Source organism: Cynara cardunculus (genome assembly GCF_001531365.2).
Source record: "Cynara cardunculus var. scolymus isolate 2C chromosome LG 5, CcrdV1, whole genome shotgun sequence".
Classification (NCBI taxonomy): Eukaryota; Viridiplantae; Streptophyta; class Magnoliopsida; order Asterales; family Asteraceae; genus Cynara; species Cynara cardunculus.
In genome coordinates this window covers 3,616,379-3,640,681 of record NC_037532.1, presented here as the reverse complement: position 1 = coordinate 3,640,681, position 24,303 = coordinate 3,616,379, and the positions used below count along the sequence as shown (strand labels likewise).

Genomic DNA, 24,303 nt, shown 5'->3' with positions numbered 1-24,303 from the left:
TCATCTCTATAAATATCTCAATTAATTGGTTTGTATTAGTGGTTGGATTTGTAAAAGATCTCTCTTCTATTAAAATATTCCATACATTTAATAAAATACTATCGCTCTGTCCTAAACGTTTAACATCAAAGTTTCTTATTGGTGGGAATATAATAAAAAAATTATTTCTCTTTCATAGTAATCATTTTTGGGGGGTTCTCCAAATTTGGAGAATTGCACTCACGCTTTCTCTATTTTGGAGAGAATCTGTTGGAGCAAAAAACTTGTCCGGATTCTCTATTTACTCCATTTTGGAGAATTTGTTGGAGATGCTAAAGGAAATATAAACTAAGAGTTGGATTCCCGTGAGAATTCGTTGTTTTTTTAATGTGAAGGTTTGGTGTTTTTTTTATATGAGTGTTCAGCGAAACCAAAAAACTCATCCAATGGCTCAAACTCTAAGGGTCTGTATGTTAGCAGCTTAATGGGACTCAAAGCTTATTCAGTCAGCTATACATGAGTGCTTGGTAGTGGCTTAATGATATAAAAAGTGACTTATTTGGTAAGCTTCTAAGGGGAAGCTTTATGCAGAAAGCCAAGTTTTTTTTTCCAAACCAACCTCTCCCAATTAAAAAACACGCTCCTGCCATCTATGAAAAACCCCTTCCAAACAAGAACCTTCATAATCTATACAGACAGTCTCGCGAAAACTGGCTTGTCTCATATGATCCCAAGTCTATAAGCTAAATGGCAAGATTCATGAGTGTAATATTGTATGAGAAATACGAACATAAGGTAAGAATGGAATTTATACTCACTTTGTATGCTTGGAGCGTTGATATTTCTACTGTTTCTGGTCTTTCGTTTCTATCTCTCTCACATTATTAACAGCAACTTGGATTTTTGTTGACAGAACTTCGGTCTGCTGCTCAAGGTCTTTCAAAAATGTGCTGAGATGCTCGCGGTAAAAGTTAATTAGTTGATCTTGATGCTTCAACTCTGTGGTGAGTGCTTCAATTCTCCTTTCTTTACAATCCTACAAAGAAAATTCCAGCTAAAAATTATCCCCAAGAATTGGCCTTCACATGGAAGGAAATTAAAACGAAATTATGATGTTAATCAAAACAACTTGTCCAAATCCCAAGCACCAAAGACAAATAATTGACTTTCTCTTGCAAGTTGATCGGTACCACTATGGCTATGTATCGCAAATTAGTTGTTGGCTAATAAGTTAGCTCATAAACCAGTCATGTGTGGTAAAAGAAAAACTAGCTAATAAGCTGAATGTAAAATGACCTAAAAGGGCATGTTGGAAAACTAATTGGAAAAAATACAAGGAGCACAATTGGAAGGGAAAAAATGTGGCAAAAACTATTGGAGTTTAATGAAACGCTACTCGAAATAGCGTTTCAAGATGCTAGCTTATGCCTAACCAAACGGGATTTTTCAATAAACTCAAAAGTTAAGCTAGCTTATGGTTCCCAAACTTAGCCTACGTCTCTTGAACCCTTAGGTTGGGAGTTCAAATCTCTTAGGAGACATGGGTGCATCCGGTTGAACACTAGTCTACCACTTTAGGATCTAATACATATATAGTAGTCCATCAATCTCAAAACAATGTCAATAATGAAAAATGCACAGAAATGTGTAATTTTACACTTTAAGTTAACTAAATAACAATTTTCCCCTTAATAATAGAGGGAGGTAATGAATTTCTCCATCTTATAATCAAGGGTATAATTAGAAAGTAGGCACTTGCTTTTGAAAGTGGACATTTATTTTAGGACAAACTAAGATAAAAATGTGGCCACTTAATTTGGGGCGGAGGGAGTAATACTTATTTACCTCTAAAAATCATAAAAAAGGTTACGTGGAACGAAGACACGTAAAAATTATTATCTTGCATGCTTGCTGGTTTCTTTCCATGTGCTTAACAATATTGTTGAGATGATTAATGCTTTTGATTTCGGAAGAATGTTTAACTGCGAGTTTTGATGGGATCTGGTGCATTAGTGCTGATATGATCGCACCCATTTCAGAAGAATGTTTGTAACATCTAGACCAAGAAAACATTAGCTTTAAGCAAAGGAAGATCACAAATGCTACTTTAATCACTAACAACAGAAAATACAGAAGTTGCAAAGAAACATAACCGATGGTAGGTAAAATGACGACTTACCCCTTCATTGATAGAAAGACAAGCCGACAGTACTAGTGGATGAGTATGCTCTTTTTCGAATCTAGTCACAACCCACTTCCCGAATTTATTTACCCGCACCAGCATCATTGCGTTGCAACCTTGTCTTGAACTAGTATGTTGTTTCCGTATCTGCCCAAATTGGTTCTTGGCTTTTGTATAATAACCCTCTTTATTACAAGAAAGTCGGCGGGATATAATCTTCTTATCAACCTCCGAACGACGGCACTGATCAATCCGCATTTTGAATCCTAAATGCCTTGCATATTCATCATAAAATTTCTTAGCAGCGTCCTCAGAGTCGAACTCCATACCCACACGTGGTTCTGCAACTGCCCTTTGTTCACATCCAACATCACTACCAACACCATCTCCCACACTCCCAGCTGCTAAATTCACATCCACTGTCACAAAAAAGTATGGCATGTCATCCAAATGTATATCTACATGTCTCCATTTAGAATCAAATAAAACTGAAAAAGTTATAAGCAAGGTTTTAAAAGGCGCAATCGGGCCTCAAGGCGTTTTCACTCAATGAGGCGAGGCATAAGCCTCGAGGGGGTTCGAGACGTAAGGCCTAAGGCGGAAATATATACACCAAAATATGTATATATACTACACAGATATATATATATACACACATTTATATACGATATAATATATATATATATATATATATATGTATTAAATTACTAAGGGGGCTGGTTTACTGGTCCCTGACAGATGAAAGGTTTTGTGAAACCGCGAGATAGGCTGGGAGATACGTTGATAGGGTGTGGAAAAATTGGTTGCATGGAAGAAGATTAAGGATCAAACCACGTTTTTTGATTGAGATGAGAAATTACTAGCTTTTTTGGGTTTAAAATAATAGAAGCACACATTGGGGCATTGGGTTCGACTTTTAGTTTTTTAAAATACAAGAAGACACTTATATTATAAAGAGAAGTACTACTACTGACATAGAACTTATAAAAAAGCCAAAAAAACCATTACCAAAGCAGATCATCTGAGGCATACGCTTCAACACCGCCTCATGCCTCGCCGAACCGCCTCACCGGACCAAGGCGTAAGCCTCTTCCAGGGTCCAAGAGGCACCGCCTCGCCTCAAAGCGTAGGCCTCAAAAGATTTTAAAACCATGATTATAAGTTTTCTAGCAAAAGTTATAAACAAAAGTTGTCAGTAGTTACTGACTCCAGTATTACTTCATTCCAAAATTAGCATCTTATTTAAAGCATGCACAAATTATTACAAACTTTGTCTGTGAATGTTTCCACAAATCCTTAACATAGAGATCATCATATACTTGTATGCTCTAGATGTGAAAAAGGAAGATGGAACTCTTACTAGTTGCTATCTTACTTTGATCTGATGTAAACACTATGATCTTCACAACTTAGGGATAATTAAGATGATTTAACCAACTGATTCCTCCCAATGAGCATTTCTTACAAGACTAAGTAAGAAAATTATCGATGTATAGCAACTCCGGGATCAAATTGGGGTTTATACTCTTGAATTAAACATGCCTATCCTGTTGAGAAAATTTGTGTGCCACGAAGAGTGATTAACATAGGTTATGTAGTCTGTGTGTACATACATTAAACATATTCGATAGAATGATGGCGATTGATCGATGGTGAAGTAGCGTGTTAGGGTAAAAGGTTAATGCGGAAGCTTAAAACAGTTGAAATTAGTAAGAGATAGATATAAAAATGACCTAATTCAGCTGTATCTTGTGATGAATCTCCGATACGAGTGCCGATCATCGCCCAAAACTCACCGGTGGAACACCGCCCTGAAGAAGTGGAGAAGGGCGACGGAGGATTTCGTTTTGTTCTTCAAAAAGGCAGACAGAGTCTTAACTCCAACAAAACCCAAACTCTAATATACCAAATGGTATTAAACTATTTTTTTTAATTCTTATTTTGATAAAAATAAAATCAAAAGTAAAATGCCAGTTTGCATAATCTGAAGCGTTGTTAGTTCGTAGTTGATAAACCAGTTGATGAATAAATCATATTTGACAAAAAACTAGCTGATCGAAGAGAACATTTTGAAAAATTAGTCAATTATAATATATACTTTATTATAAAGCATTTGATAAAAACTTTTAAAAACCATTTTTTATGCATAAAGTACTGTTTATTAATGTATATTACTTAAAACTCAAGATTACAAGTAGATTACGTGCAAGTACAACTTATTAAAGCTTCATATCTGAATTCATATAACTAACTGCAGATAACATAAGTTTTAAGTAATATGCATCAATAAACAGTATTTCATGTATAAAATATTGTTTTTATGAGTTTTTATCAAATACTCTATAATATAGAATAGATTATAACAATCATTAATATCTAAAATTATATGACCTTATTGTTTTTTTAAATAAATTGTAGACGCTTGTTTAGAAATACCAGAAACTAATAAACCGGTACTGTAATAAGTAAAACATTGTAATTGTTTTAGGATTTGAGAAGTACATAATGCATGAATATAAAAATTTTATATGAGTCGAATACGTGTGTTCGGTTTCCGTATTTGATTAACATATCTACATAATGTTTGGACGTGTTCAAATACTGATTCGCATGATACGGTTTTTAACAATCGGTTTATCGTATTTCACGAGTTTGATTTTAACCTATTGGTTAAAAACAAAGATAAAATCATATAAATTAATCTCAACCGTCAGATAAATAAATATTTGATTGTATAAATATTTCAATTGTGTTTTAGGGTTGTGTTCCGATGAGAAGGGAAGTTACGGTGATAACCGTAATAATTGATTTTCACCCTTGGATCAATCCTAATTGAATGTCAACACTAATGAGTTGTACCTCAATCCTCTTTTAAAGCGTAATACACGAGTGGACATGAGATCAAAAGTGATCAATGGTTCAGATTTCTTTTTATGCTTCTCACCATAACTTTCATTTTCACACAATCTTTCGTCTTGTTTCTTAATCTAAAACTTTAATCTATTTCATACATATCTTGATTATAACTTTTTACATATTCTATAAACATTTTTATTGTAATAAATGAATCATCGTTATTTTTTATAAACATCTCAATTGTTTGGTTCGTATGTTTTCTATAAAATACTAGGTTTTTACAAATGATCAAGAATCACCAATTTTTTATTTTCAAAAAATAGGTGTTCATAACATAAATGACACAGGGGCCGTTTATCAAACACTTACTCGGATAAGTAAACACTAAGTCACATTTTTTAACTGGATGAATATGGTAAGAACAAAAAATCTTACTCAATAAGAGCGAGACAAGGACCAAGAGTCTTACCCGATAAGTAAGGGTGACGACTCTTACCATGGTAAGCGCTTATCGGGTACATTGTTGCATACGATACTGTTTTGGTGGACTAAAATCTTACCTGGTAAGTAAATGATAGTGTTAAACTTTACCGATAAACACTTACGGGGTAAGTATTTGGTAAACGGCCCCTTAGACATGTATAATAAATTAATAATTATATATTTTTTATTAATTAAATGACATTTTTACCCTTAATTAATATCTCTCTTTTTACCCTTAGGACATTGTTGTGTTGCCGGTGGAGGCGAACTCTTAAATATTTATACATTAATTAAAGGTATATTAAAAAAATTAGTTATCTATTTTGAAATGAGACATTAGCTTTAAGACAAATATAAATAAAAATTTAAACCCTTATTTGGAGACGAAGGAAATACACTAAAAAAAATAAATTCCTTTTGCAATTTATACCCGGAGATGGTTCATTTTAAATCATAATTGTATGAAAAAGTAACGTATTTTAACTTGATTTTTATTTTGGATAACGTATTTTTAAAACTTTCATTTTGGTACCTAAGATGTAAACTTTTAAACATTTAACTACTCGGTTAACCGGTTATCATACTGATGTGACGAGTGATGTGGTATCAAACTCAGTATTATTTGCTAACGTGGTTAGTGACAAGAATTTTTTTAATTTAAAATTAGTCTATAATCGGTTATCTGAATACTTAAATGAATAAAACTTTACATTTTAGATATCAAAATAGAAGTTTTTGAAAGTATGCTACGTGAAATAGAAATTTAACTTTACTTTTTCGTTCGATTTTGTCGGTTTAGGGTTTGGAATTGTCCGAATTCCATCCAAATGTGGTAAAACAAAGAAGAAATTCAACCTCAACAAAGTGCAACCATCGTCAAATTCATTCTAATGGAGTCCATCCACATAGATTCATTGAAGAAAATTCAATGTAAGAAAGCATAAACAGCAGTTGAAATATACACCAAAAGAGCAGAAGTCACCAGTACAATCATGGAAGCAACTGCATTCACCGTCGATCTACTCCCACAAGTCAACATCCCCAATCGAATCTCGATCACATTCACCATTGATAACATCAAGAACAAACATCCCATCACCGATCCAACAGCCGATCCAAGCATCCCGAATCGCAACGCTTTCAGATTAATATGTGCCCTAAAAGCTTCATCCACATCCTTGCTGTTCAGCAGATTTATGGCGAGTTTAAGACCTTGTGCAACCAGAGACGAGAAGAGGAAGAAACTAAACGATACAACCTCGAATACCAGAAGCTTTTTCGCGACGGAGATGTCCGCATCGCAGGCGGATCGGTTCTCGAGGCTCCGTTGGCCCGGGGTGGTGAGAGAAAGTCCGACGAAGACGGCGATTGTGAAGAGAGAATTGACGTTTACGAGTCCATCGAGTGCTGTTACGTGAATGCTTGTTGTTGATGTTGATCGAGAGGATGACGATGGGATCCTCGTTCCGATTTGTTGATCGTAGTACTCTTTTGGATAACCGTCAGATCTGCAAGTGAATAGGAACAAATTAACACAAAAAACGATCAAAATTACGAGTAGAGAGAGATAGAAGAACTTACTCTGCCATTGATGAAGCTTGAAAGCTTTGATTTGTTGATGAAGTAGGGTTTGGCTTAGGATTTTGTGGGCAGAAGCAGGTGTTTGAGTGCAAGGGAAAGCAATCGAGTTTGCTTGCCAAAGCATTAGGCAAGGCAACTTAAGACAAAATATCGGGTGTTTGTTTGATTAAAAAGGAACTTTTAGGGTGTTGTTTGCCAATACTCCAAAGTTGAAGGTACTATTTTACAAATAATAAAGTTTAGAAATAATGTAGATAACCAATTGTTGAAATTTGGTTAATTTATTACAACAAATACGTTAAGGGACTTAATCATTTAAAATAAGAAAATTTATTGATTGTTTTTATTAAAAAAAACAGGTACTTAATCATTCAAAATCAGAAAATTTAATATTTTTTCATTCAAAAAAATAGTTTAGAAGCTTAACCATTCAAAATGGGATAGTTCGTTGGATTTTTATAAACTTGTCCCTTTTACAAAAAAACAAAATGTACCAGACGATGTCTTACGAATTAATTTAAATTATTATATGCATTTTCTTACGTTGAATATACACTCTAAATGGATTTGATATGAAATATGATTTGTTGGTTACTGGTATTGAAAACCCATGTGTGAATCTAACATTTATTGACCTCGTATAAAGATGGCTTAAAACTAAAAAGCCACAATCGGACATCAATAGCAACAACGACAAGCCATGTCGCTTTCTGCAATTTATGTCGTCTCGATTCACGCTTGTAAAGTAACTCCACCATAGCCAATGCGTCATGACCCACACGTTGCTATTATCGGTACAAAAGGCTAACTGGTAGCAATGATGATTAGGTTTTTGAATACTGAAATCATGCATGGATAAAAAACGGTCCACAATTTATTTTTTGTTACTTATTACGATACATTATATAGTGCTCTTCTCGGTTGACTGTTGACTGCCGGACATGATCTCCAGTCTTTTTTCTATTCAGTAATATCCAATAACAGTATTATTCAATTCATCCCAATATAAAAACGTCCAATTTGTTATTTTAGGTTTTTTTATTTTTAAATTAAATGTTTACTTTATAATTTTATCTTTAGGGGCTGTTTACCCAATTTTTTATTAAGTCTTGTATGGATAAATTTGTCTATCTGGATAAATGGGTGGTGTTGTTTACTTTTTTTTTAATCTGAACCAACTGTCTTAATAACATAAATGACCGGCTCCCCCCCCAATATTAATTATTTGAACATCAAAACATAAATCCTAAAGAGGCTGACGATGGGGTGTCTCATTTGCGAAGGAGATGATGCTTTAAATAAGGGGTAGGAGTGTCATTTTTATGGTTGAATGGAGACAATACACTATTTCTATCTGTGCGATTAAGTCATGTTCTGTGCGAATAAGTCGTAAGTAAACAACCCAAATGAGCTGTGCGAATAAGCCAGATAGATCAATAAGTCTAATTAACCCACAAGTAAACAACCCCTTAGTTATGAAATTGAGAAATTCATTATTCTTTGTATTATCAAAAGGTAAATTTATAATTTATTAACTAAAAACTTGATGGTTGCAAATTTTAAAATTATATACGTTTTTTTATTGTAAACAATTATTTTTAGGGGTGGATTCGATATGGTACCAAACTACCAACTTTTTTTCTCTAATACCGTGTACCAAGCAATTATTATTGATATCTAAAATCATATATTGTGGACCAAACAATTGTACTTGGTATTGACTTAATTGATGCCAGTTTTTTTTTGGTTGGTACTGATTTTGTACCAACTTCACGTTGCATATTTAAAACTTGTCATTTTATTTAGAATTCAAATGATATTTTAAGTTTACAGGTAACACATCTCATGTTTAAGGAGTTTTAATTACAATGAATAAAATTTAAACACATTCAATGTTCAGATAAAATAATAAAAGCTACAATGTTTGATATTTATTACATAAAAAATACAAAAATAAAATAAAAAACTAAGGGGCCGTTTACTAAACACTTACTCAGTAAGTGTTGATCAGATAACTTTCCTCACCTGATGCACATGGCAAGGGCCGAAAAACTTACCCGGTAAAAGAAATGATAAGGATAGAGAGTCTTACCCGGTAAGTGATGGTGGGGACTCTTACCCGGGTAAGCGTTTACCGGATAAATTGTTGCATATCATAGCATTTTAATATACTACAATCTTATCTGGTAAAATAGATTATAGTGTTAACTCCTACGATAAGTGTTTACCGGGTAAGTATTTGGGTAAACATCCCCTAAGTCGGTACAATGGTAAACGACTTGCAAAATCGTGTACTAACCAAGTTTGCATACTTGGTTCGGTACTATCAATCGATTGCAGTCGGTACCTATTAAATTGATATCAATTTAATTGGTACGATTAGTACACATGTTGGTTGGTTTGGTACAAAATTGTACCCTTAACTATTTTGAGATATAAGAGTAGCGTAATTGATTTATGGATGCTCATAGGTTGAGTTGATCAGATTGAATGCATTTAAACAACCCAACCTAATTAATGTTTGTGGTTTGAAAAATCTCAACCCAAGTCAACTCATACCAAAGTGCAACCCAACAACCCAAATCGTATGGTTTAGTCAAATTGATACATCAAAATATTTTTTTAACCTTTAATATGTTATTTTCTCTACTCATAATTCATTTTTCATCATCAATCATTTGGTACAGTTTATTCATGCTCCTTAAATCTTAAGCATACTACATTCAACTACGTGATGATGTAATTGTTTAATGTACGTATTAATAAAGACTTGATTATCATATTAGATTGAAGAAATTAAAGAATATTGGGTTCAAATACAGTAGAATACTTAGGTGGCGTTTGGTTTGTCGAAATCCGCCGAAATCTGATAGAATTGGAATGGTCAAATTCCATTGATCAAATTTTATTTCAACGTTTGGTTACCTATGGAATGGAATTGAATTCCAAAGACTCCATCATTTGAGGATTTTCTTTCATGAAAGTGATGGAATTAAAATCCATTCCATCCGAAATTGTATAAATGACAAAAATACCCTTATTAGATTTTTAATAACCCTATCTGCTCCATTCTATTCTATCTACTGCTTCTACCAATCACCTCCTATCAAAGAACGTTGTCTTCTTCTCGATCGAATATTGCAGGTTGATTTCTCAAACATGTCACTGGCTTACTGCTTTCTGCTTCTCGAATGAACCGCTATGAACTTGATTGCTTCAATTTCTGATTTAATCCATGAACAAACAGTTACTGCTTCCATTCTATCTACTGCTACGAACCTGACTGCTTCAATTTCTGTTACGAACCTGACTGGACTGCTTCGATTTCTGATTTAATCGAACACTGCTTCCATTCTATCTACTGCTTCTACCGATCGCTTCTTGTACTGCTTTGTATATATCACATAGGATGAATGTATATATATATATATATATATGTGTGTGTGTGTGTGTTAAAGAATATGTTTCCTCTATCACACCCATTGAGCTCACTGACCGAACCTGCTTGCCTGAGGTCGCCTTTTTCATAAATTTATATTAATTTATGTTTGTGGTTGTGTGTAGAGTACCTGTTTGATGTATGTTTTGTAGTCATTTATGTCTGTGTTTGTATATAGATTTGATGTTTGTGTTTGATGTGTGTGTGTGTATGTAGGGTATACATATGTATTTGTATGTGTGTTAAAAAATATCTTCATTTATGTCAGTGTGTGTATATATATATATATATATATATATGTAGAGTACTTATGTGATGTGCATGTGTATATATATATACATTCACTTTTTCATAAAATTCATCTTCATGTACTTTGTTTAGTTAATAGTGATATGAAGAAGTGACCCTTCACAAAACTTTTGAGGCTTTAATCAATATAATGCAAAAGACTTTTACAAAAAGGGTTTTCTCAATTTGCATGAAGGGCTAAACAAACAGTCACTTGATTCAATATGTTATAATAGAAGATGTTAGCTAGTTGATGGACAAATAAGTGAATACAATGGTAATTAAACTAGGATAAATGGTAATTGAAAGTGAGAATTAAGATGTTTTACTCGACCCAGTCCCAATTTTTACTTTAGGCCGGGATCACCAACTTAGGATTTGGGACCGATTATGCAAAAGTATAGGACCTTGATTAAAACGGGCAACCATGGTTTCGTAACGAATAGAGTCAAATCATCATCTTGACCTCAAGTATAGTTTATCGCTTAAAAAAAACAGGTTAACCACAAGGGTGGTGCCTAATTGGTTTGAGCTTGACTCCAAAGGTCAAAAGTACCTGGAGGTCTCAAGTTCAAATCGAAGGAGAAATAAAAATTCTCTTGTAGCCATGGAGGTTCAATTACAATGACTCCGGACTATCTGTAAAATGGGTGGTCGTTCTGGATTAGTCGGCTTGCATAACAGGCTGTGTTTAATTAATATGAGCTTATTGGGCCTTGCATAGTGTTTATAGTTTTAAGAGTAAATTATATTTCATCCCTATAGTTTATTAAAGATTACCATGTTCATTCTTATACTTTTTAAAATTACAATTTTCATCCTCAAGATTTACAATTAATCATTGTTTTCGTAATTATGTTAACGTAATTCATTGCTGTCTTCATATTTAATACTTATATTTAAAAGTAGGAGTTAGATTTAGAAACGAAAATATCAAATAATTACAAACCACAGAGACCAAAACCGTAATCTACAAAACCACAGGGACAAAATTTGCAACTTTTAAAAAACCATAGGGACTAAAAACAGATTTATATATAAAATATATGGTTGGGCTGCTATTATCATACGTCGGCCCATTTATACACACCCTCGTCTCTGGTAGTCCGGACTCCGGTGGTATACCTAAAACCCTAGGGTTCTGCTTCATTTGAACTTCTCTCGAGTCTCGTCTGCAGGGAGATTCTTTCCGCCGTCTCGTCTGATTTAGCAGGTTTCAATCTTCATTCTTTTCTCTTTTGTGTTCAATCGTAATCGCAATCTCGTTTTGTATTCATTGTTCGTAGATCTAGTTGCGTATTGTGCGTCTGTTTTTGATTTGATATTTGTATAAAAGATAAGGTTTAGTCCATGGTTTTTGATTTGCGTATTACTCGTGTTCTGTTTCAGTTCTTCCTTTGAATTCCGCTACTTTTCGGTCTGTAGTTGAGATGAGGCCATTAGACGAAGCCGAGACGACTCAAGTATTCGAGAAGCTATTCAAATTCACCGGCAACAATCTCAAGAACATTGTTGAATCCCCTTCACACGAAGGCCTCGATAAAAACCCAGGTCGTTACTGTTTCCGTCTTCACAAGAACCGAGTCTATTACGTTTCCGAATCACTAGTCAAACGAGCCACCAACATCAAGCGGGAAAACCTCGTGGCCCTCGGCACAAACATCGGAAAGTTCACGAAGAGTGGCAAGTTCCATCTCACGATTCAGGCTTTGAATTTGTTGGCTGCCAATGCGAAGCATAAAGTATGGCTAAAACCCACTTCAGAAATGTCGTTCTTGTATGGAAACGATGTTGTTAAAGGTGGGTTAGGTCGGATTACCGATAACATTAACGCTTACGATGGGGTTGTCGTGTTTTCTATGTCGGATGTGCCTTTGGGGTTCGGAATTGCTGCAAAATCAACTCAGGATTGTAGGAAGATGGACCCTAACGGGCTTGTGGTTATCCGACAGGCTGATACCGGCGAGTTTTTGAGGAATCAAGACGATCTTTGAGGCAAGTGCGAGTTAGTTCGTTGTTTTTGTTATGAGATTTATACTGAGGGTTTGCAGTAAAACGATTGTTAACGGTTATCGGGGATCAGTTTTTGGTGGTAAACCTCATGATTATGATATGAAGTTGATTACAAATGTTGTTAATCTTGATTTAGGGTTCTAAGTTTGATCACTTGCTTTTTGGGTATGGAATGAATTGCAACTAGTAATGGAGGAAATGGAATGTTCTTGTTATAGGTTATAAACTACCTTATGGTGTATGTATTCTATGCATTCTAAAAGGTTAGGTTATGATTGATGATTGAGGAATTTCTTTGAGTCTTGTTTAAAGAACGGATAAAATATATGTAGAGAGGAAGATGTGTTTGATATTTTAGAAGAGATTTTTTTTTAAAGGTATATCGGTAAAATACAGGTTTCTTTAATCTTGTTCCACTTTATTTCATGGGGTGAGGGTGAAACACGTGCATTAGGCCAATGTATGCCACAGTCTTAACATGGAGTGAGATACAAGCCTCGAGCCATGGTGCGCCATGGCATCTGTTACGAACCTTTTAGAACAGCGGCTATACATGAATCTGTCCCTGGTTCATCCCACCTCCGGTTGGGATATACTGGCTCGTTTAGTTCGGTTCAGTAATCATATTTTATATGGACAAGATAAACAAAGTAAACTAACAACAACGATAGTATTAGTACACGTATTAAAGGATTACGGTATCAACTTATACAAACAAATTATGAAATCAACCGGGCTAATGTACGCTCTTTTTTCTTCGGTTTTCCGTGGGGTTTTCTCTTCCCGAAATCGAGTTCATCATCACAGGAATAACTCAAAAGGGTTAAGACCTAGAAGTTAAAAGAGGATCATGATCAAAGTTTCTTCCCATCCCTACAAACTTAGTGAAGATAAGGAGCTTGATATTGATAGCCATTCCCAAAGTAGTTTCCATGGTTAGGAACTATGTTGTAAGTGGCGGTGCCGATAAACGAGTGAACGTGGTTCTCCGGTGGTGGAGGGTAAGCGTAGGGTGGTCGGTTTTCATACATGTACTGAGTTGGTGGTGGGTACCTGGCAGCGTAGAAGCTTTTGTCGGCGGCGACGGTGGTGGTGTTGCGTGGCGGCCCATATCCGGCTATGCCATTTGCTCGGGGTCTCTTGGATTGAGGTTTCACGACTTCTGTTGCTCGTTTCTTGTCGGCCTTGGATTTCTCGAGATGAAGGATCCGTTTTTGAAGTGGGTCTAAAGGGTACCGATCTTCGAGCTTGTGTTCTTCGATGCATTTGGTGACAGCCTTTAGTGCCGATAGTTCTCTTTCACAGACGTCATTCTGAAATTTGAAAATTGAAACATGTAAATTGAAAGAAACGCGGATTGTTTTGTAGGTTATTTAGCTAAATGACCTCGTGACAAGTGTTTTTTTCAAATCCATGACCTTTTGACAGATTTGTAGGCATTCTTAAGTATGAAAGTGATATTCTTTTGTGATGCTGTGACATTCTTAAACCTATCAGAAGATCATGGATTTAAAACATTTAACCAAAGGACCCTCCTAACCGACTTATTTTTTCCCTTAACCGACTTAACAAATGGTCAACTATCTTGTTCAATAATCACAGCTGCTACAAAGTGATTTAGGGGATGTTTGGTTGGTTTTCCATCAAGTCCTGTATGGATAAAGTTGTCTGTGTGACTGTGGACTAATCTGTCTGTATAGATTAAGAAGGTTTTTGTTGGGAAGGGTTTTTTCATAAACGGAAGGAGTGTGTTTTTTAATTGGAAGGGGCAACTTTGGAAGAAAAAAACTTGACTTTCTGCATAAGCTCCCTTAGAAGCTTACTGAATAAGCCACTTTCTATAACATTAAGCTACTACCAAATAGTTACATATGGTTGACCGTATAAGTTGTCACATTAAGCTGCTAACAAACAAACAGGCCCTTACTTAAATACCCCTTCACCAAATGTTTATCACTATGTTCAACCAAACCCGATCTATACGAATTTTACAAGGTCAACTATCTTGGTTAACTATCACGACTTCTACAAAGTGAATTTACTAAAATACCCCTTGACCACAAGTTTATCACTATGTTCAACCAAACCCGACCTATACAAATTTTACAAGGTCACCCTATCTTAGTTAACTATCACGACTGCTACAAAGTGATTTTACTAAAATACCCCTTGACCACATGTTTATCACTATGTTCAACCAAACCCGACCTATACAAATTTTACAAGGTCAAATATCTTAGTTAACTATCACGACTGCTACAAAGTGATTTTACTTAAATACCCCTTGACCACATGTTTATAACTATGTTCAACCAAACCCAAACTATACGAATTTTACAAGGTCAACTATCTTGATCAACAATCACGACCGCTACAAAGTGATTTTACTAAAATACCCCTTGACCACATGTTTATCACTATGTTCGACCAGACCAGATCTATATGAATTTTACAAAAGTCAACTATCTTGGTCAACAATCACGTATGCTACAAAGTGATTTTACTAAAATACCCCTTGATCACATGTTTATCACTAAGTTCAACCAAACCCCATCTAGAGGAAATTTACAAGATCAGCACACACTTTCAATCAAGAACGACAAACACAATAGATTTAGGAAGAGAACAAGGGAAAACCTGTGCAGCAGGAGAAGAGTTTCCAGCTTTGACAGTGGAAGGAGCTTTAATTGCCTCGGCCAAATAAGATTTCAGTAATGAAATGGGACAAAACTGCTCCGTAAGTTTGAATGCAAACGCTAGGTTAACAGCATCAATGTGCCTTCCGCTATTCACCAACACACCGATTACACCTGAGAAAACAAAGAGGAAAGAAGTAAATTATAAACTTCGTTCAAATTGCATCCTTTAGGGTGATCCGAGTAAATTTCTCTCCATTGTAGCAACCGTAACACCCCGAGAGTTACCAAACGTTCATTGGCCCAACGACACCCCGGTTACTGATAGAGCCCGATCTCCCAGAAGGTCGTTCAAAGAGTGTGTGTGAGTATTTGCCATATATAAATATTATATACTTCAAACAAAAAGTAACCTAGAGTTAAGTGCATGTTCTCAAATAGCCGGGACATGACTGGGTCCGACCGGATCGGATGGGAAAGAGTGAGGTAGGCGGGTGAAAAAATTGTGCAATGTTTTAGGGTTCAATTTGACAAGGGTAATTTAGTAATTTACCAAATCTTGTCTCTATCTCCCTGATTTTGGTTCTACCTATTTTGGTGGGACAAAGAGGTGCATTTTTCTCCCACTCAGGTCCCGACTCAGTGTAATGTTGCACCAAACATGGGACAACAGGTTTTTACCGCATGCCGAAAGCACTCTCTCCATTCTGGACAAAAATACCCACCAGCAAAATATTACAGGAAAGAGGTCATCAAGAGAAAATTACTATGTCCAAAGTGAAAAGGACGCAAAGAGTTTTAGAAATGTGTAACTATTACACTTATCAATTAATTAAATAACAATTTTACCCCTGACAATAGAGTGAGTTATGAATTTCTCCTCTCATAATTAAGGGTAGAATTGGAAATTAGTCACTTACTTTTAATAGTGAACACCCATTTTGGCACAAACTAAAATAGAAATATAAACACTTATGAAACAAGAAAATATAGCAACCTGGCATCTTGTCGGACAACCCAAGAAAGCGGCAAAGGTCGGCGGTCTGGTGACGCCGGGAGACCATCGGTATCAACTTGGATAAATCTTCGTGAACGAAATCTGAATCAATACCAAAAGTAGCAACAAGTTGTAAGAAAGCGTGAGCCTCCAACGAGTTCCCATTACTGGCATCGAGATCAAGATCATCTAATTTCGGTTTCCATTCCTGTGCAATAATTTTGGCCCGTTCCTTCACGTTTTCCGAGATCACCTTAGTAGCGGTATTCATAGTTAAGTCTGAAAGCAGAATGCTAAGACACTCCATCAACATGATACACGTTCTTCGCAAACCTAAAAGATTCGAATCCTTTTTCCCATCCACGATGTAGAAACCGTTAAGCGAATCCAAAACCAAACCACCGGGGTCCACTGCAGCCTTTAACGCAATTGGAATCTCCTCCTTAAGGATAACAAGATTCTTGCGGTTATCCGATATGAATTTATGCAATCCTCCCGAATCCATCTCCTTGCATAATTTAGCAAGTTCGGGATTTGATAAAAGTTTCAAATCTCCATTCTCAAATAACTTTTTCGTATTATCTTCCTTATATTCAGAAGCCGCGGCCTCAGGTGGGCCCTCACTGTTAACGGTTACGGGTTCATTACCATGTTTGTGTTTTCCGACGGCATTAGTGATAGCAGTGACGGCAAAATCTCTCTTTTCTTGAAGCTCCGTCAATGAAGCTTCTTCCTTAGCCATAACAGCAGCATGACGGTTTTCCAGAACTTTTTGGGATTGAACAGTTTTCGTTTCAAACTCCTTTTCTTGGTCTTCCAGCTCGGTAAAACGCCTTTTTAAGGATTTCTCGAGCCCGTGAAAATGTTCCTCGATTTGTTTCCATTTCAGGTTAAGGGTTACAGCTCGGTGACTTTCTAGCTCGGCAAATGCTTTCTGAAGTTGTTGTATTTTGGAGGTCGTGGACTCCAAGAGTGTAGCGACTGAATCGGTACCTTCCATGGCAAGTAAGCAATATAAACCTTCAAAACAAAAAACCCAATTCATATTTTAACCGACAAAATTGCAGAAGACATAAAAGTCGATAAAAGTGAATGTTAAAAAATGGGAAGCATCGTAGCAGGTATTATGCTCGAGAATTCTGCCCCGGTTAGTTTGAGATATAAACTTCCATGAGCTGACAAACTATTACTTTTAGTAGAGCTATTATAACCAAACAAAACACACCCAGTACGTCTCACCTAAAAGTAGGGTCTGGAGGTGGGATATGTGCATACCTGTCCTCTACCCCAAATAATAGAGCGGTTGTTTTTGTTAAGACCCAGCTTGCCAAAAAGATTTTGGTAGAAGAACTATTGTATAGCTACTGTAATTTATTAAGGACGTGCATCGTCATCTAGATAACTCATAGTTGTTTACATAATAAATTCTTTAGTCACAAAGGAAGACGACTTAGCGGCTGTTTGTTAGCAGCTTAATGAAACTCGTAGCTTATTCGGTCAGCTATACATGACTGTTTGATAGTGGCTTAGGGGCTGCTTGGTTGTTTTTTCATTAAGTCTTGCATGGATAGAGCTGTCTGTGTGGATTAATCTGTCTGTATGGATCGGGAAGGTTTTTGTTTTGGAGGGCTTTTTCATAGATAGAAGGTGTGTAGTTTTTAATTGGGAGGGACAGGTTTGGAAAAACTTGGCTTTCTACATAAAGCTTCCTCCTAAAAGCTTACTGAATAAGCCTTTTTCTATATCTTTGAGGCACTACCTAACAGTCATGTATAGCTGACCGAATAAGCTGTGAGTCCCATTAAGCTCATTAAGCTGCTAACAAACATGCCCTTATTCAATAAGCTTTCAGATGTAGAAAGCTAAATTTTTCGAAACCTCCCCTCCCACACTCCTTCCATCTATTTAAAAACCCTCCCAAACAAAAACCTTCCAAATCTATACAAACATATTAATTCACAAAGACAGTTTTTATCCATATAGAACTTAATGGAAAACCAACCAAACAACCCCTTTATGAACATATTTCACAAATGGAAGAAAATAAATTGTGATGAAAGGTAGCAACATAAACAAATTATCGCATTGACTTTTGCGTATTGAAACAAAAATTTATCAAGAAATACCGCTTTTTAGTGTTCAACCTAAAAAATAGATTTGGGCATGCCAACAGTGATCGTCTTCCTTCGTTAGCATGATAACTCAAGGATGCTTGTAAAAATCAAAGGCGGAAAGAAACACCCAAAAAACCTTAGGTCTCATAATCTCATTCCCGTTTCCCCATAGGATAATGTGCTGCGGAAGATAATTCTATTTATACGGGTTCCATGAGTTTTTTCTTCATAAAGTCTTAATTACTTTATGTAAGATCCCACATTGGTTCAGGAGGTTAATAAAGGTTGCCTTATACGGGGCCCGATACCTCCTCCATCAGACACGTTTTAAAACCGTGAGTCCACGTGCGTGGACAAAACAGACAATATTTGGTACGGTTGGCCTGGGATGTCATCACAAAACCTATCTCAATGCCCCCTTCCAATGAGATGCCCCATGGTCCCTTTCTCTTGAGCACCTAGGTTAGAATACATGAATACATCTAAAACTATTCCCACCTCCCGACATCCATCCTGGACCGACCAAAGATAGTGTACTAATGAATGCAGGAAAAGAACATGTTGAACTACTCGACCATGGGACATTCATACTCTCTCACATGAAGCTGGAAATGAAACCATCTCTTAAAAATTAACTCTTAACCCATCATCTATAACACAACCAAAGTTAGGGTTTAATTGTCAGCAGCTTTAATGGGAATCATAGCTTATTTCGTCAGTTATACATGACTGTTTGGTAATAGCTTGTCCATTAAACTTATAAGAGGATGCACCCTTCCCAATTAGAAACATGGCTCTTCCATCAAAAAAAATACTCCGGACAAAAACCTTCTCAATCTATACGGACAAATTAATCCACACAACCTTAACGGAAAACCAACCAAACAGCCCCATTTGAGTAACTAAACATGAAATCAAACTCTTCACCAACCGCACTAAAATTTGAAAACACACAAATTGATGTTTAATTATGAAGCAATTAAAACTTTTCCACGATAAATAGACCAACCAACACACAGTTAATGCAATTTTAAACACAAAAACAAGATATACTAAAACGAAATTCTCATACTATCATCAATAGAAGTGGTAAAAAGCAAATTAATCGGATCTGAACATTACGATTAGCGTACGATTGCGATTGGGCTAACAGAGTAAGCAGTTAATCGAACTTACGGAGGTAGGTGGTGGTGGTGGTTGTGTCGGCGGTTGAGAGGGTGATGGACGGCGGCGAATTATGGAGTCCGATCAAGCCATTATGGTTTTGAGAAGAACGATCGTTTAGAGATAGAAGAGGAAAGTGAAAACAAGGGGTTTCTGACAGAAACTTTGCTTTTAGGGAAACTGGTGTGTTTTTTGCTATTGCCAGGTTCAATTCCAGTTGAGACACTCGCTTTGGTTAGGTGGGTGGTGGGGTTTTTCCTTTTTTTTTTTATTTAATGAAATTATAAAACTATTTTTTAAAAAAATTCTTTGATAATTGTTGAATAGTTTGATACAGAATGATTAAATGACTCTTATGATATAGTGCAAAATAAAATATAATTGTTTGATAATTATTTACAACGAAATTATGGTGCTGAATGATTAAGGGAAACTCATAATACAAAATCATTCAAAGAGTTTTAGAACCGAGACTTTTTTTTGCTAAACAAGATTCACCTCTTAATGATTCAGATGTTATCTGTTAATAGAACTATTAATAGGTAAACAAGTAGTTGTCATTTTTTCTAACATTTTATTTTTTAACATATTCTATTATCTAATTTTTTTTTAACGTCTGGTTTGTATTAATTAACATATTATATTACTAGTGAATTATTTTAAATATATCATGAGATGTTAAATTAATTTTTAAACATGTCTTTTTTTGGTAATTTACATTTTTCAATAGTTTTCATCGCAACCCGTAAGGCTTGAGGCTTGATCTTGCTGCCACATCATATCGTACGTCATTTAAAACCTTGATAATGACACAGCTTTAAAAATGTACAACTATTACATTTTTTAATTAACTACATGACACTTTTATCCTTGATAATAGAGAGAAACTTTTCTTCGTCTCCCAAATAATTGTACAGTTGAAAAGTAAAAATTTATTTTTAACCACAAGGGTGATGTCTGATTGGTTTGAGTTTGGACTACAAAGGTCAAAAGTGACTGAAGGTCTTGGATTCAAATCCAAGTAGAAATAAAAATCTCATTATGACCATGTAGGTTCAAATGCAATGACTTCGGACTACCCACAAAACAGGTAGTCACACTGGAATTAGTCTGCTTATATAATGAGTTGGATATCCAAGTTAATAAAAAAAAAACTTACTATTGACAATAGATATTTAATTTTGGTTATATTTTGAATAATATTTAATACTTAATTAAAAATAGAACAAGTTAAATTGATTTATAGTCGTTCAAAATATATTCAAATGCTTATAAAACTTTAATTAGTTTATTTAAAAATATATTTTATTCGCTGAGGTATATGTTTTTTAATTATATTTAATACATTGATTATTTATAAAATTCATACAAAATATAAAAAAATAATATTATATTAACCCTGATATGTTTTTCGCTCGTGTTAAAAAATTACTCATCCAACTTGTTTGTTTTACCATCACAATACTATTGGAATTAGGTATGGCAACGGAGCGGGAATGGGACGAGTCTTCTAATCCCCAGCCCTGGTTTCTATAAACAGCCCCTGTCCCCGAAATCCTTACACCCAGTTTATTTTCTGGTCAAACCCCGATCCTCGTCTCCGTTTAAGACCTAAATTTAGAAAATAATATATATATATATATATATATACATAAATTATATAAAATATAATTTTGTAAACAATTATATTTCATTTTGCACCATATCATGAGAGCTTTTTAATCATTCTGACCACTAATTATTCTGCATCTAAACAACCCCGAGAGTCTTAGGGCTGTTTGGCAATTGCTGAATGGTTTGGTACAGAATGATTAAGTGATCAAAATGATTAGGAGGCTCTCATGATATAGTGTAAAATAAAATATAATTGTTTGGTAATTATGTACAATTAAATTAAGGCTCTTAATGGTTAAGGGAGATCCATTATACAAAATCATTTAGAGGGTTTTAGAACTATTAAGATGCAGACTTTTTTTTTTGTCAAACAAGATTCACCTCTYAACGATTCAGATATTGTCTTTTAATGAAACTATTAAGAGGTAAACAAATAATTCATTAATTAAGCATGAAGGCATACCTTGACTAATAAGTCATCATAAATTGTCATGGCTTAAACCTTGCATAGCAAAGTAACTTACGATGGAAGCCTTAAATGACTTGACATTTATGTATTCCATCACATGACAAACTAAGATAACGGTTTAATTCAAAATCGTGTTACAATAATTTCACATAGATTCGTAGTAAACATCTTAATGTGTTAAAAACGTATATTGCGTCTTATTATGATGGATTAAAATGATACTCGCGCAATGCAGCGAGATGTGTCTCGATTTTAATGTTTCGTTTTATTTTTTTATCTCTGTCTATATTATAATATAGATTTATGTGGTTTTGAACAAACAATAGTGTTTTTTTTAAATATAAATTTGAATATATCATAAAAATAAAAATTATAAAAGTTCTCATTTTTTTGTATAATTTCTTTAATTTAAATTTTTTATTATAATATAATTTAGGTTTATGACGAAACAATTTATTTTTGGTTTAATAATATAATTTTTATAAAAGTAACAATTAAGTATCTGTTAGTTATCAATAATTATCCTAATTATATATTAGATTTTATATTTAAAATAAGAATTTTATTTTGTAATTGATTATATTTATCAATGGTTAGTTATAAGAATTCAAACATAGAGCTTGATAAGTTGTACTTACGCGCAATTTACTTGCAGTATTGAATTTTAAGTAATATGGATCAATAAGCAGTTCTTCATGTATAAACGATAGTTTTTAAGAGTTTTTGTCAAATGATTTATAATATAGTATATATAAGAGATTTGTTATAGATTTTACAAATAATACTGATTTCTTGATTTCAACACAGTTAACTATTGTTTAACATTATATGTTACTAAACCGACATCAATCCAAATGTTTAACATAACAATCATATTTTTATCAACGATTTCTCGGCATAATTATGCTTCTAAAACCACTAAAAAAATCTCGAATTCTTCTTACTTTATGTCCATTTCTCTTTTGAATTTACATTTTTCTGTGCTTGAAATCAAGTCCACGTATTACATTTAGTGACTAGCTAGTCCTTGAACTCATACTTTTTATTAAGGATGCTAATGAGTTGGATTGATTGTAACATCGATCTCGAACAAACCCCAAATTATAAATCTTATACAATTTCCAATAAAATAAAATTTATTGATTATTAGGACCAAAATTGATCCTAAATATTTCCAAAAGTTTTGACAAAGCAATCGGGGCCAAGAATGGAAAATCTGAAAATGTTGCTGAAAAAAAAAACTAAGTCTGGAGGAAGACCAGAGGCGATGCATCGGGCGATGCATCGGTCCAGAGGCATCGGTCCAGAGGCGATGCATCGGTCCAAAGGCGAAGAAGGACCAGAGGCATGAAGGACGAGAGGGGCAATGGTTGGACCAGAGGCGAAACTATGAAGGACCAGAGGCGATGAATTGGTCCAGAGGCATGAAGGACCAGAGGAGCAATGGTTAGACCAGAGGGAGACTATGAAGGACCAGAGGGGCAATGGTTGGACCAGAGGGGCAATGGTCCAGAGCCCATACAATGGTCCAGAGACGATGAAGAACCAGAGGCAACACTTTAAAAACACACAAATCTGGGCATAACACTAAATAACCTCAAAAATATGGGATATTAATTTCTAGAAAAACATCGAAATATCCGTTCTATTTTAGTGATAAAACCACCCAAAACACGATTCCAAACCGGATATAACGAATATTTACTTACAACCCAAATTAAGTAGCCAAAAGAATACGGGACAAGACTATATATATATATATATAAACTAATATTTACCCAAAAGCAAGATCGATATCTTCAAGATCCCCTGTAAATCTTCAAGTCAAACAATGAAATCTTTCTTTTTGTCCGTCTTCTTTTCTGAGAGAGGTTGCCACTTAAATGGTAAACCAACGCTTAGTGAGTTAAATAGTTAAATATTACATATCGACACCACACAAGTTTATAAACATATATAATAAACTATTATCAATAAAAGAGTTCAAGCCATCATCCAGATGCAAACCGAGACTTACAAGAAACCGAGTGAACAATTACGTATTGGATGTCAAAATCATAGGATTCCATATTCAAATCACCATAGTATACCATACCATTGATGCTCAATACAACAAGGAGACAACATCAACAACCAAATGTATTCAACAACGTTAGAATACCAATAATTATCAAGAACCAAGAGATCCATTCGGTATACATAATGAAGACAGTGCATCACCCCGTCCTTCACCTCCCGGGCACATGCCAAAGTCTGAGTCAGAATCATACATTACAGGAAACCTCGCACTGCCCGCCTTCCTCTACCGGGTATGTGCCAAGGTTCCCTACTCATTGCTCTTCCTCCTCTCTGAGCAACGAGTATTCACAACCGCAGAAAGTCTCACCCGTCCAACACGGGATCTTGACTTCGCCATAAACTTCCGGCATGCCACACGAAGTAGTACCCGTACTATGGCGTACAACACAAGGAACAAAACAAACAAGTC

The 24,303-nt window shown here is 35.0% G+C and overlaps 4 protein-coding genes across 5 annotated transcripts; 1 reads left to right on the top strand and 3 right to left on the bottom strand.

The window, feature by feature from the left end:
- Positions 1 to 698: 698 nt before the first annotated feature.
- On the bottom strand, positions 699 to 4,076 carry LOC112513609 (protein FAR-RED IMPAIRED RESPONSE 1-like). Its single transcript, XM_025119927.1, has 3 exons — positions 3,895 to 4,076; positions 2,159 to 2,580; positions 699 to 1,015 (listed from the first exon to the last, which is right to left on the bottom strand). Exons 1-3 carry the CDS (start codon positions 3,941 to 3,943, stop codon positions 824 to 826), a joined length of 663 nt encoding a protein of 220 aa, XP_024975695.1. The 5' UTR covers positions 3,944 to 4,076; the 3' UTR covers positions 699 to 823.
- A 2,280-nt stretch (positions 4,077 to 6,356) lies between these two features.
- On the bottom strand, positions 6,357 to 7,184 carry LOC112513504. Its single transcript, XM_025119787.1, has 2 exons — positions 7,082 to 7,184; positions 6,357 to 7,008 (listed from the first exon to the last, which is right to left on the bottom strand). The coding sequence occupies exons 1-2, from the start codon at positions 7,087 to 7,089 to the stop codon at positions 6,426 to 6,428; spliced, it is 591 nt and encodes a 196-aa protein (XP_024975555.1). The 5' UTR covers positions 7,090 to 7,184; the 3' UTR covers positions 6,357 to 6,425.
- A 4,724-nt stretch (positions 7,185 to 11,908) lies between these two features.
- LOC112513655 (60S ribosome subunit biogenesis protein NIP7 homolog) lies at positions 11,909 to 13,120 on the top strand. 2 transcript variants are annotated; one of them, XM_025119988.1, is made up of 2 exons: positions 11,909 to 12,021; positions 12,198 to 13,120. In XM_025119988.1, the coding sequence occupies exon 2, from the start codon at positions 12,239 to 12,241 to the stop codon at positions 12,800 to 12,802; it is 564 nt and encodes a 187-aa protein (XP_024975756.1). In that variant the 5' UTR covers positions 11,909 to 12,021; positions 12,198 to 12,238; the 3' UTR covers positions 12,803 to 13,120. The 2 variants fall into 2 exon arrangements, with proteins under 2 accessions (XP_024975756.1, XP_024975757.1); XM_025119989.1 differs by having other exon boundaries at positions 11,913 to 12,021; positions 12,234 to 13,120.
- A 335-nt stretch (positions 13,121 to 13,455) lies between these two features.
- On the bottom strand, positions 13,456 to 19,913 carry LOC112513585 (FRIGIDA-like protein 3). The gene is made up of 4 exons (XM_025119890.1): positions 19,745 to 19,913; positions 16,455 to 17,474; positions 15,459 to 15,631; positions 13,456 to 14,134 (listed from the first exon to the last, which is right to left on the bottom strand). Exons 2-4 carry the CDS (start codon positions 17,452 to 17,454, stop codon positions 13,703 to 13,705), a joined length of 1,605 nt encoding a protein of 534 aa, XP_024975658.1. The 5' UTR covers positions 17,455 to 17,474; positions 19,745 to 19,913; the 3' UTR covers positions 13,456 to 13,702.
- Between the last annotated feature and the right edge of the window lie 4,390 nt (positions 19,914 to 24,303).